At 33.9% G+C, this 14,652-nt stretch overlaps 2 protein-coding genes across 2 annotated transcripts; both read left to right on the top strand.

Annotated features, from left to right (window-relative positions):
- The first annotated feature begins 5,815 nt into the window (after positions 1-5,815).
- LOC137823016 (putative RING-H2 finger protein ATL12) lies at positions 5,816-7,360 on the top strand. Its single transcript, XM_068628086.1, has one exon. The coding sequence runs from the start codon at positions 5,889-5,891 to the stop codon at positions 7,092-7,094; it is 1,206 nt and encodes a 401-aa protein (XP_068484187.1). The 5' UTR covers positions 5,816-5,888; the 3' UTR covers positions 7,095-7,360.
- Positions 7,361-12,319: 4,959 nt separating this feature from the next.
- On the top strand, positions 12,320-13,778 carry LOC137822739 (protein JINGUBANG-like). The gene has a single exon (XM_068627721.1). The coding sequence runs from the start codon at positions 12,369-12,371 to the stop codon at positions 13,716-13,718; it is 1,350 nt and encodes a 449-aa protein (XP_068483822.1). The 5' UTR covers positions 12,320-12,368; the 3' UTR covers positions 13,719-13,778.
- The last annotated feature ends 874 nt before the right edge of the window (positions 13,779-14,652 follow it).

The following is a 14,652-nucleotide window of genomic DNA, read 5'->3' as shown; positions in this document are numbered from 1 at the left end:
AATGAAGAGCTATGTGCCCAAAACCTAAACATTTAAAACATTTTATATTTGAAGTTTTGGTAGGTGACTTAGGAGTAGAAGAAGTTGTAGTAGAAACTCGTTTTGTAGACGTGGTTTTCAAAAGATATAATTCCACCTAGATGGCTATGCGAAGCACTTGCTTCAAAGAAGAGTACTCATTTAATTCTATAAATTCTCTAATATCTCTTCTTAAACCACGTACAAACCATTTTATCTTTGACTTTTCATTAGCATGCATATTCATTTTAGTCAAAGTTGTTTCAAAATCTTTAAAGTATTCATCTACCATCCTATGTCCTTGAGGAAGCCTTTGGAACTTCAACAAGTGTTCCTTCCTAGAAGGAGGAACAAACCTCACGCGCATACACTCTTTCAAATCATTCCAAGAAACCACGGGAGGTTTATTGCGATATATAATGTCCATTACAATTTTATGCCACCATTCTTTGGCATAGTCATTAAATTCTAAGGTGGCTAGCTTATATTTGTGCTCATCTAGGATCTCATGGAGGTCAAAAATCTGTTCACATTTAGCCTCCCAATCTAGATACACATTAGGATCACTATCCCCATTGAAACTAGGAATTTTGACCGAAGGGAGCTTGGCCTTTGCATCTCGGTAATAGCCATCTTCACGTTTATCTTCATGAGCATGAGGTCTATATCCATGAAAGTGGGGTTGAGGTCTCCTTCTTCTATGTTCTTCTTCACGGCCATAATCATTGGAAGAACCTCTAGATGAAGGTGTATGAGAATGACGTTCTTCTCCATTGATTGATTTAGAGGACCTAGTTTGCTTCATTTCATTTCTTTGTATTCTTTCCTCCAACTTTCTTATAGCTTCATCTTGGAGATTAATGGTTCGTTTTGCTTTTTTTAATTCATCAAGAGCAGAAGCTTTGCTAGAATAATGTTGTTTGGAAGAACCACTGCTGTAATATGAAGCCATTGTAAAAAGAAAACAGCAAACAAAGTTAAGAAAACAAAGTTAGCAAAAATAAATTGGAACCAAACTGCTGAAGTGAAGTGTCACTTAAATCACTCCAAAGAAAGAATACTCCCTTGACCAAGCTGATCTTGAGGCCTTGAGTAATCTCAAATGAAATATGTCAAAGCAAGAGCACACAATCTTCAAAGTACTTCACCACAAAACCAATGAATAATGAAAGACAAGCAATAAAAGGCTATAACAAAAGGAATACTAGATGTATGACAAACTCAAAGAGTAATGAATAAAAGACAACCAAGAACATAAGGTACTCAATGAAAAAGAAGGCACACAAAAGATACCTAAAGAAAAGCACTAGAGTAGATGAAGAAAACAAAAAAACAGAGCTACTGGAAAATATTTTTTTTATGCAAACTGTGCTTAATGTTCACTAATTTAACTGGAACGATATAAAGCGAACTGGATTATGAAATTTTAACCACAGAAAGTTCAAGATCTTAGCTCGACAATGGCACTGGAATTACTCAAAAACAGTAAGCCAATTAATTGAGATAAATTTTCGAAAATCGCTGCCAGATTATCGTATTTTTTTCGGCAGAATTGTACACTTTTTGTTTTTGATTTATCATTTTTTTTGTACTTGGAATTTTTAAGTACTTCTTTTTTCTACTTTCTGATAACACTTTAAAGAACACAAATCCAGAATTTCAGAAATTTCCACTGAGTAAATCAATTGCAATAAATCGAAACAGTGAGCACGTTCTTCAGAAAAAAAGAGGAATCCTAACAGGAATGAAAAACAGAATTAAGAACTAGCAAAGACATAATGGAAAATGATGTATAGGAACTTGTATAGGTCTAAAATACAAGTATGAACTCAATACTAAAACAGAAAATGCACAAAGGATCAAGAATTAAACTCAGAAACTGTATTACACCAAAGCAAGAAACAAAAAAAAATCAATAAAAGTACTACAAGAAGTGATGAAATTATTGGAAAAACATGACTATGACAAAACTTGTATGGATACAAAAAGGAAAAGACACAAACACTTGATAGGCACAATTAAGAAAACAACAATAAAACTCAAAATAAGCCTAAAAACAGAAAGGTAAACAACAAGAATTATAGAGCTCTTGAATTAAAAGTGCAACACAATTCAAAATTAAACAAGAACAAACCTAAACTCTAGATACCACATGATATGATTCCAATAGCAAGATGTAAATGATTCTTTGACATTCTATGGAATCAACTTGAGTTGGAGATAGCTTAGGCACTTTTAATAGAATTGGATCAATGTTCTATGTTTCAAGAACTCACCAAAACTTGCACCAAACACCAAACTCACATAGAAGATCCATCTATTGCCAATTGAACCGATTAAAATGTATAGAAAGACAAATGAACCGATTGAAACTCTTAAGAAAGCAAATGAACCGAACAGAACATGAAAAGAAGCTAATGAACCGAATTAAAACAGAAGCAATTGAAAATAGCCGAACATAAGTGCAAGAAAAGAAAGATGAACTGAACAAAAGAAACTAAGACATGTTTATGCTTCATATGAATATGGAGATGAAAGAAAGAAGAACTTATGGAGATGAAGGATTTGGTTTGATGATCACGCCACTTAGATGGTGAAGGCTCCAAGATAAGTGAGTTAGTGCCGCCACTTGAGAGAACCAAATGCACTCAAGATAAGACAAGGTGAAGGAGAAGACAAGTTCTCACAATTCTCTCTCAAATTGAGTAGAGTTTCTCTATTACCAATTTCCAATCTCCATTTTACAAAGGCAAGCACCTTTATTTATAGCCTAAGAGGTGCTGAAATGAAAAGCTAATTAAACTCAAATTACCCCCTAAATGACATAAAAGTGGCGCCAACTTAGAGCATGAGGAAGGTGTGACTTCCTTTCTTAGTTTGGCACCTCCCTATTACGTCTACACTCCTTTACTAAGCTCACACCCCCCAAGCTTCCTATAATTTTCCTAAACTAAAGCCTAAAGATGCTTTTACAAAAGAGGTGTCTAATGTTTCCCTCTAAGCACCTTTCTAAACAATATTCTCTATTATTTACAATTTAAAAGAAACTATAAAGAGAGATATTTAATTGAAGTCCATTCTTGAAAGCTTGTAGACTTCTTTGGCGTTAGGCTTGATCCTCTCTTTATGTCTTTTTTTAATTTTGAGAAGACTATAAGAAAGAACTTCAAATGTGAGGGTGAATGCCCTCTTCCTTCATTAATAAAAGCCTCCTTTATTTGATTCTCATCAAACACTATGAGAAAGGTTATTTTTAACGGAGTTATATTTAACATTTTGATGGTTTTAACCTATGTTAATTGCATTATATGCAGTTTGTTTTTCTCCTAGAACATCCAGTGTCATTAATAGATTACTGACGGTTTTAAATAACTTTTGAAAAAACTAGTATTTTTCGGCGTTTCATGATCGATACCACAAATTCAATTACGCTTCAGCAGAGTTAATGAAGTTAATCAGCAATCAAGATTTAGGTAATACACTTCTAAACATGATCAAAGCTCTCTAATCTGACACAATAAGAAATACCACTAAAATAATATAAATAGCACAAATTCCAAGGATCAGGTACGTTATCATACAGTGCTTTGACTACCGAGTGTGCTCTGACTACCGAGTATCAAATACTAAAACTGACTTGAGTGTCGGAGTATCTTCTGCGGATATCATCTGAACCGGGTTACAAAAAGACCGAAAAATAGAACAAGTAGAAAGAATGAGTTTGCGAGAGAGAAATTGAAGTACATGCCGACCAAGAAAGGAGAGAAGGACTATAAATCTCTCGATCCCAACCCGTTCAACAACTCTACCATGTAAATTCTTCCTATTTTGTATAATCAAGTGAACGGTTATAAAAGGTGTTTCCATATCCATTAACACCAAATTGGATGTTATAGCATGGGTAGTCAGAATTTTCTGTGGTCCACCAAACAATTTTACACTCATTTCAACTCTATCTATCGATTAGAGTGCCAACACTATATGGAGAAATTAAAAATATTCATAATGGGAAACACGATCCTCGGTCTTGATGATGCTTATTAATTATCATTATTCTTTTATTTTCAAATTTAATTAAAAATTATACTTTTTCTGTTTAATGTTTGACATTTGTGTTGTTCTAATTAAAAACATAGAATAGTTATATGATTTTATTATTTATATTATAATTGAAAATTTCTTTTAAGTTGTAGATACGACAAAAGACAATTAAAATGTAAAGCGAATTGGTCATCATTAAACTTTTTTAATATAAATTCCTTAATTAGACTAATTTAAGAGAGTAAGATTTTAAAATTTTCATAACTGGATGATAACATAATTTTAATTGAATAAAATTAAATGATTGATTGAATGTTAGGGAGTTTAATTAAACTCCAATTATTTAATTCATTCAATTTATAATTGTTCATGCAATTGATACATATTTAGTTATCTTATTGTTTTATTTCTTATAATTTGGAAATAATATTTTATTTATCTAATGATCGCACAAGTCATTGTAAATGCAACCTAATATTTTGTTAGTTATACGATTTTGTACTCTTATCAAAATATTCTAAAAAAAAGGGAAAAAATCTTAGAGATATTTAGATAAAAAAAAAAAAACACTAATGAAGATATCCCTAGTAATTTTTATATCTTTTAACAGGTGTAGCTAAAGTTTAAGTTAGGAGAAGAGTAATCATAAGATTAACCCCGTATGATGTAAACTCTCATTGTTAATTCACGTTTATTTCTTTTGAATTGATTACTTGTCTCTAACTTTAGTCACTTTATAAGCTACCCACTAACAGTTAATCTTGAACTTCTCTTAACACTTGGACCATTAGAAAAAGATTAGATTAAGAATAAATCATAATGGTTGAGAATAATTGACAAAAAAAAATCTAATAATTTGGAGATAGGGAAGGATTATATTAAAAGTGGATTTTAAACCTAATTCAATCCCATAAAATCCGTTCATAAAGTGAGGTTTACACCTACTTATATACAATGAATTGTCCTCATCTCTAGTTGATGTGGGATCTCCAACACACTCCCTCACGCCGAAAGTGAAGGCTCGTGCGTGGGATAACATATGATGGGTGGTCCGATAATGGCCCGATAATGGGTGGCCTGATAAACCCAACAAATATTCGCTAGGATAAGTTCGAAATGGTTCTGATACCATATTACAGTTAATGAAGATGAATATTCATTGTCTGATGTGGTACATCAAATGGAACGCACGTAATCGCAGTGGAGAAAGGGAGGTTCTGATGAACCCTAATTGCAAATGAAAAAGAGATAATGACTTAAACATAAAAAAAAAAACAGAGAAAATAAAATACAAAAGAAATTCTTATTTATTTATGTATTAAAGAGTAAAATACATAGTATATATAAAAAAAAATTAATACCTAACTAAAACAGACAAAAAAAATTGGGTCAAACAAACAAAACTCAATAACTAAAAAAGAAAAACTAAATATGGTAAGTAACAATTGAGGTAATAATGGTTAACATAAACAAACTATGCATGCTAATCACATCTTGCGATAGTATGATATGTCAATCATGGAGACATTTTTTCAGTCATAGAGAGGGCTCCAAGCTGATGCATGCTTTTGTATTCATCTACCAGAAGATATTCTAATTAATTGTCAAAGACAAGCACTACCAAAAAATACTACCAAACAATAAAAGCATGCAGGGTAGGGACTGTTATAGTAAAATAAGACAGAATTGAATGCTTAACAACTTGTATCCGTCCATTGGACTAACACCAGTGGAAGTATGCTATGCCTATCCTGTAGTAGCAGTCATTTCTGATTTCCTCTCACTAATGTTTATTTAGGAAGAAAAAAATCAAAAAGAGAGAACCAAATATGGTAACATCTCCACTTCAGAAGATGTGTAACACCATCATGTTCAACCCCTTTAAGAACCATTTGCCAATAATGTTCATGATGCTTTTTTCTTTCCCCTTCAATGTTCAATCTCAAGACAAGGAAGACGAAGAACAGAACCTGCCACAAGACCCTCAAACCGTTCATCCAAGCAAGGGGGTTGTGATAGCAGTGCTCTCCACCATGTTTGCCATTACACTTATCTTACTTTTATATGTGAAGTTCTGTAGAGTCAACCCTCATCAACTTCTTACCCGAAACTCAAATCTCCAAAACTCTCAGGGCCTATCTCGATCAAGTTTAAGAGTTTGTGGTATTGACAAAGAAGTAGTTAAAACCCTTCCTTTCTTCACGTTTTCATCCCTGAAGGGGTTCAAAGAAGGCCTAGAATGCACCGTTTGTCTCTCCAAATTCGAGGACACGGAGACTCTAAGATTGCTTCCAAAGTGCAAGCACGCTTTCCACATGAATTGCATTGACAAGTGGTTTGAAAGCCACTCCACATGCCCTCTCTGTAGACGCAGGGTTGAAGCAGGGGACATCAAGAACCTCAACTACTCCCTAAGCTCAAGCTTCCTCCGAGTTCCTTCAAATCTCACCGAGGATCTAAACCTTGAAATCTTCGTTCAGAGAGAGCCTTCTCATCAAGGGTCATCGAGAAGAGGCTTTAAGGATGCGGGGAAGTGCAAAAAACAAGAACTGCTTATTGGTGATGGCAGTGGCGGTAGTGGTGCCACAAAGTGGAACAAACATGTTCATGTGACAAACCATAAAATAACTATCTCTGATGTTTTTACGAGGAGCAGGTGGAGTGATCTTAACTCTTCGGACATGTTGTCGTTGAGCAGCCAGATGCTTAATGATGTTAGCTGCAGGAGATTCTGTTTCAGTTCTCTGGAATCCACCGAAGACGGTGGAAAGGTTCACGGAACTTGGCGTTGTAAGGAGGAAGGAAAGTGGTTTACTGAACTGAATCCTAGTGAGAAGAGGTGCATGTCTGAGATTGTCAATGTTCCGAGGTATGCAGAAATGGAGAAGGAGAATAGGATCGGAGGAAGTGTGAGATCTAGTGAGAGATTGGGGAGAATTTGGTTGCCAATTGCACGAAGAACGCTCCAATGGATTGCCAAACAAGAAAGGAATCGGAGTGAATTAGAATACAAAACCCCTGCTTCAAATGTTTGATGTTGCTGCAATCTAAGAAGCTAAGACACGAGACACTTAAATGGCGGTGTTGTGTTTGATGAAACTCATAAGACACATATATAATTTAAAAATATTTATTTGATTTATGATAAATTTATTACGGTTCTAAGATAATTTTTAAAAAAAATTACATTAATTTTTTAAAAATTTAAATTTTATTGTATAAATTATTATTATGATTATAAATTTAAGAAACAAATTTGTGTTTCTTGTCCTACATTTTAGAAATTTTAAATATCTCTATGTCGGTGTCGTATAGTGACCATGTTAGTGTCTGTGCAACATAGAATGCAATCAACACACTTTTAAGAACAAATTTTTTTATATTTCAATAAATATTAATATTTTAATTTTTTTTATTTTTTAATTTTAAAAATTATTTTAATATTTTTCAATTTGATATATTTTTATTAAAGAATTATTTTTTTATTATTATAAATACTAATATTTTATTATAGATGTAAGGTGAAAGAAGATGTAGAAATATATCACCCTTTTAAGAAAATGATGATGATATTTGTGTTTGAAAAAAAAATGATTATTTCCCCTCACAAAATATTAAATAATCAATTTTAACTGTTACATGTTTTTTATTATTATTTTATTTCAATTTATTATTTATGTTTTAAATAAATCCCACACCTATTCCGTTAACTTCTCTTGTCCGTCTAACCGCCATTGTTCCTTCTTGTTAATGGCTCTATTTGCAGCAGTTCATGCTCCTTTCGCTCTCCTCCGTTCGATGCCTCCTCCGTTAGCGATCGGCTTCATCTTTACGATCTTCGAGTAGGTAAACTGGAACTCAAACAGCATGCTGAGGAGCAGGTACGGCACGCTGGACTCAATGATTATCGCGGTACAGTCAGCCTCGTCGGTGATGGCAACCCTCTCGCGTGACAGGCGCGTGTGGTAATTAGAGTGGCGGTGGTGCTTGAGGCCCGGGTTCAGGCCAGGGTATTTGGGGCAGGGATTGGCGGTGATGAACGAAAGAGAAGTACATGAGAGTTTATTTTCAACAAATTTTATTTAAAATATAAAAAAAATAAAAAATGGCAGTTGTTTGAGGTTTATAGCCGTAAAACTATCATAATCCTTGAAAAAATAATTTTAAGTGAATTTTCCATTAGAAATCCGATTATAATCATCACAAATTCCTTCTAGAGTCACTAAATTTGCAACTCTCTAAGTTGAATGAATTTTTGTAGTTAGTTCGCACTTTCCTACTCTCATGCTTTCTAAAGAATTCATTTAACTCACTTTCTTCTCACCTCATAGTCCACCCTTCACCAACACGAACATTCACTTTTCATATTCAGAAAAAGTTTCACTGGATATATGCAGGAAGTGTATTGTGGGTCATCACATATTCTCTGTAGGATCACCATATTCTCTTAGTTGAGTAAATTTTGTGTCCACTTCACACTTCTCTACACTCATGCCCTCTAAAGATTTCAATTAAACTACTTTGTCCCTAACTCATGTCCCACTACAATCAACACCAACACTCACTTTCCATTTCTAGAAAAAAATTTCCTGGATATGTGCAGGAAGTGTAATATGGATCACCACATATTCCCTATAGGATTACCATTTGATAATATTCTCTAAATTGAGTAAATTTTGTGGTTACTTAACACTTTTAATGAACTCATTTAACTCACTTTTTCCCGATCTCATGTGATTTCCAACCTAAACCCTTTATGCAGCTGGAGCAAAACCAACTCTGGAAAGTGTACCAATCCACTTCAGATTTTCTGTGAAGATGTTATACGGGTTACATTTTTTGATATCCCACGGCTTTTAGTTTGTGTGATGGGTCAGATTCAATGCAGAATTTTATGAGTGTTTCTGCAATATCTATTTATGCAGCTAAAATATAAACTATGCTTGCCAAACTCATGTAACATCAGGGTGTCCTCTTTACAGCTTCTCGAGTAATGCAGTAGTTATAGTTTGTTGTAGATGGTCTTGCAATGCAGCAATGGTAAGGAGGGTGGGTGCTCATGCATTGGTTGTGATATTTCTGAATTTTTTTATTATTATTTTATTCTTTGTTGACTTGGTTACGCAAAACTTAGAAAAAAAAAGAATTGGGAATGATCTTAATTTAAATAGTATAATTATTATATGTTATAAAATAATATTTATTTTCATATATTTTTATATATATTATCAAATTTTCGCTCCAACAAGTTATTTAAAATTAGTACTCCTTAACCATTCATATATATTATCAAATTTTCGCTCCAACAAATTATTTAAAATTAGTACTCCTTAACCGGTCCATATAGAAATTTGAACTTCATAGAAGAATTTAATAATTTTAATTCTCAATCATTTTTTATTAGCGGAAACAAATTAAATAGAAAAAACACATGGAGTACTCCATTATACAAAACAAGAAAGAAAGAAGAATTATTGAGACTAAATCATCACCTTGTTTAGAGTCCTATACATACACAAAACTAAAAAAACATGAATGAGAATAAACATTAATATGTGAATTTAACTCTAATAATTATTCTATTTTTTAATTTTAAATTAATGATATTGAGATGTTAATTTTAGCAACCCTACATATCATTTAAGATTATTATACGTCAATACCAAACTACATATCTTAGCGAATGAAAGACATGTCCTTAATGTTTTTTCATATCATTTTTGTTAATAACCTATGTAATTTTTGTTTGATCGTTCATAACCTATATGTAGTTTTTGTTTGGCCATTCAGGGATAATGTATTTTGCCTTCTTTATTTTGCATATTCGTGACCTTATTTATTTACTATATATTACCGTATTAGAACATAGAAATAAAATCTCCTTGCAATAATAGATTTTTTAAAAATAATTGAGATGACTTGTCAATACCTTCTTATCAATTTGACTATTTGGAGTAATTTCAAACTATGAAGGAATGTATTTTCTCCTTCTCTTTTTAACGCTTAGAATATATCCTCTTGTTATGTTTCTGGATTAATTTCTATTTTTTTTACTTGCCCATTTTATATTCTGATTTTATTATATTCATGAAAGACATTAATTTATGCAAAAAAAAGTACTGAAAAATAGTTTGCACATCACACATTTCATGATAGGTTTGAAATTTTCACCCTAAGAAAACAACAGATATATATCATCCTTAAACACGGTTATGGAACACAAATAGATAATTTGTGATCGTTGAAACTTACAGTGGTTTCTCTACAAAGGAAAATATAAATAGTACATTTTTTAATGAAACTGTATCCCAAAGTACATACAGCATGGCAAATTTATTTTCTCTATTCACACTGCATTCATTCCTTATTCATTTCTACCAAAACTTTCTTGCTGTCTGTGTTTAGGATCAAGCATTTAAATCTCTTGTATATAAATAAATGAAAATAAAAAATAAGATAAAAAATATAATATTACGAAGTGGACTTTAAGGCTGCGTGGAACAACATATTATGGGTGGTCTCATAACGACCCGATAGTAGGTGGAACCATAGGCCCAACAAATACTCGTTAGGATAAACTTTAAACGGTTTTGATATCATATTACGAAGTTGACTTTTTGTCTACGTGAGATAATATATTATAAGTGGTCTGATAACGACTCAATAGCAGGTGACCTGATAAGTTCAACAAACACTCGCTAAGATATGCTAGAAATAACTCTGATCTCATATTACGAAGTGAATTTTAAATCTAACTCAACTCCATAAAACTGGCTCATGAGGTGAGGTTTGCATTCACTTATATACCGATGAAAAATACACCGATGGAAGATGTACCATCTCCAACATATAATTATCAGAAACTTTTGTGTTTCACCACTGTAATACTTATCTTAGTAGTTCACGTAGCAAAACCCGAAATTTACCTCGTGATATATTTTAAATTTTTCTTATGAAAATGTAGATTGTTGGATGTAGTCTCATCCACCGCATCAAATGCCGACAACTGTTTAACTTTCGATGCTATAACAGCAGTTGCAACTCAACCAACCAACTCTGACACCAATTTCAGTCTCAGCCGCACTCTGTTCTTTCTTTCTCACCATACTATATATACTATTGTAGCACCATAACTCAACACCCAATCTCTTTTTTATAATTATAAAATAGAAAGAGAAAAAAAAACACCATACTAATATAAACAAGATGATAAACAAAAATAAGAGGTGAATTTATAAACTTCCATAAGAATAGTATTTTCAAACAATTCATAGTGGACTTAATTTTCTGGTGACATTTTCATAAGGTAAATATTAAATGTATAGTGGTTTCTACTTGGACATGTGACAAGAAGTTAAGCAATAAATCTACGAAATTCAATAGTAAACATTAAAATTCCACCATCCATACCAACAGAAAGGAGAAAGTTCAGTGATGAGCTTGATGACAATGATGAGAACTACCCCATTCATATCTCCACCTTTCTGCTCCCTCTCTAGGCCACACGACAAACCAGTTCATAGCAAGCAGAAATGTCCAACCAAGCCATCAAATTCAGAAAACAGCTATTCTAAATCACTCCCTTCTATATTAACTATATATGTTGAAATACCAAGAACTTATTCAATTCATTAAGATATTATAATAGTGTCCAAAACTCTTGGAACCTCCTTCTTAACTGCCAAAGTAAAACTAACTACTTTATATGAGTTTTATAGTACTTATTAAAGAAATGACAGTAAATAGATGTAACAATATTACATATATTATCAGTAATTTTAGCAATCTATTTTACACTGTAAAAAAAAAAAACAAGTGTGATAACATTCAAACTAAATTCTACTTTTATATTAATGGAAAAAAAACATTTTTAAACTAATTAAATATATAGTGCTTAAGGGCATAGCTGCATGCTAAAATTTGGAGAATCAATTTATTCAGAGTTTTCCTCTTTCATGAGTTGAATATAAAGCTGTTTTAGGTGATTGAATCTTAAATGTAAAATTAAATATTTATCGTATAAAAGAGAAATGAATAATAGGTTGCTTATAGTTGCAGGGGCATGGAAAAGAAAAAGAGAAAGTGAAGCAAAGAGGGGTCACATGGTGGAATGATGCAGAAGGGAGCACGACAATGAGAGAACAGTTGAGAAACATTTATACCTTAATAAATACACTCCACCCATCGTCCAAACCCTTATTACGTTTGTTATAGCCCAACTGTGAGGGATAATTTGTAATGTCCCAATTACTACTATAGCTACCACTTTTGTTTCTTTAATTCAAAGCACATATTCTTCCCAACACGCCATGGATTTCTATGGCAAGGCCACCCTCCTCAGCCTCATGGACAACGAAAAGCCAGAACCACCGCAATCCCCTCTTCACCTTCATCTCCAAACCCACCGAGAGATAAGCGAACAAGACCTTCAGTTCAGTCCCCCAAGGCCTTCAAGCTCCGACGGCATGTTCCCTATCATGCCGGATTCACCATGGACACTTTCCCCTATCCCAACCCCCTCGTCCTCTTTGCTTTACCACTGCATCGCTTCGCTCCACCGCCACGAAGGTAACATCTACGCAATCGCTGCTTCAAAGGGTTTGGTCTTCACCGGCTCCAACAGCAGCAGAATCCGTGTCTGGAAGCAGCCGGATTGCATGGACAGAGGGTATCTCAAAGCCAGCTCCGGTGAGGTCAGAGCCATTCTCGCTTATAGCAACATGCTTTTCTCCACGCACAAGGACCACAAAATAAGGATATGGACTTTCACCGCTTCGGATAGCTTCAAGTCCAAGAAACTAGGCACTCTCCCTAGAAAAACCTCCATCCTCATGTTCCCCTCCAGAGGGAAGAACACGCCCAAGCACAAAGATTCCGTTTCTTGCATGGCGTATTACCACTCCGAGGGTCTCCTTTACACCGGCTCCCACGACAGAACAGTGAAGGCGTGGCGCGTTTCCGACAGAAAATGCGTTGACTCGTTCGGCGCACACGAGGATAACGTCAACGCCATATTGGTGAACCAGGACGATGGTTGTCTTTTCACCGGTTCCTCCGACGGGTCGGTGAAGATATGGAGAAGGGTGTACACTGAAGACTCGCACACTCTCACCATGACTCTCAAATTCCAACCCTCCCCCGTCAATGCTCTTGCGTTGAGTTGCTCGTTCAACCACTGCTTCCTCTATTCGGGTTCCTCCGACGGGATGATAAACTTCTGGGAGAAGGAAAGGTTGTGCTACAGGTTCAACCATGGAGGGTTCTTGCAGGGTCACCGTTTCGCGGTTCTTTGTTTAGCCACAGTAGGGAACATGATATTCAGTGGGTCAGAGGACACCACCATTAGGGTGTGGAGGAGAGAGGAAGGAAGCTGCTACCACGAGTGTTTGACGGTTTTGGATGGACACAGAGGACCAGTTAGATGCTTGGCTGCATGCCTCGAGATGGAAAAGGTTGTGATGGGGTTCTTGGTGTACAGTGCTAGTTTGGACCAAACATTCAAAGTCTGGAGGATTAAGGTTTTGCCGGATGAAAAAATGTGCATGGACTACAGTGAGCAGTGTGAAGCCCAGAGGGTGAAGATTAGGGACTACTCTATGAGCCCCGTTCTCTCGCCTTCATGGGTGGAGAAGAAACTTCAAGGTAGCTATTTTCAGTAGGATTAATGTAATTAATTACTCACTAATAATCATCATTAATCAATAAGGATAACCACAACTAAGCATGTCTCTTTCATCTCTTGTCACGTCTTCTTCTTGCACTTACGCTTAGCTTAGATATAACAAACTATATATATCTATCTATATCTATATATATACACACACATGCATATGTAAGTGGTAGTGTCTGTTTCAGTGTACTTTGATCTGCTTTATGAACACTTACGTACCAACGCTGATCCGTGGTGGTGAGGTAACAAACTACTGCAGAGTGCAGACTTGCCATTAATGGTTCTCTTCGTCACAGCAGCTCACTCGTATAACGATACCCATTCCGTTTCTGATCAATATGCCACAATTCCTGTCAAAATCTGAATGTTTCCGGATACTAACCAAATGGAGTGAAATTTTCTAATTTTACGTAGTATATATTAATAATTTATATTAAATTGTCAAATTATTATTATTTTGAAGATATCAATATCGTCACTTTATACAATCTATATGACATCCTACTCCAGATGTTAGTAATAAAAAGAAGAGAACTGTTGTAATTTTATATTTTTGACACCTGGTGTTTACCTCTATAATATAATATTAATATTTGTAATAAAAAAAATTAAAAAATATTTTTAATGAAAATATAAACAAAATGTAAAATATTAAAATAATTATTAAAATTACAAAAATTAAAAATAATTAAAATATTAATATTTAGTGAAATGTAGGTGGAGTAATCCGTGTCAAACAATCATTTTCCTACGCTAATAAAAAGCTTTTGTTTCTTCAATTAATTATAATCAAATCAATGTAACAGAAAAATATTAGTATTATTTAATTTTTTTACCAACCATCTATGAATTTTAAACTAAAAATTGATTATAAAAGGAAAAACTTTTAAAAAGAAAAATATTTTACCTACAAAAATGAAAAG

This window comes from Phaseolus vulgaris, chromosome 9, assembly GCF_000499845.2.
Source record: "Phaseolus vulgaris cultivar G19833 chromosome 9, P. vulgaris v2.0, whole genome shotgun sequence".
Taxonomy (NCBI): domain Eukaryota; kingdom Viridiplantae; phylum Streptophyta; class Magnoliopsida; order Fabales; family Fabaceae; genus Phaseolus; species Phaseolus vulgaris.
This window is presented reverse-complemented; position numbering and strand designations above follow the sequence as displayed.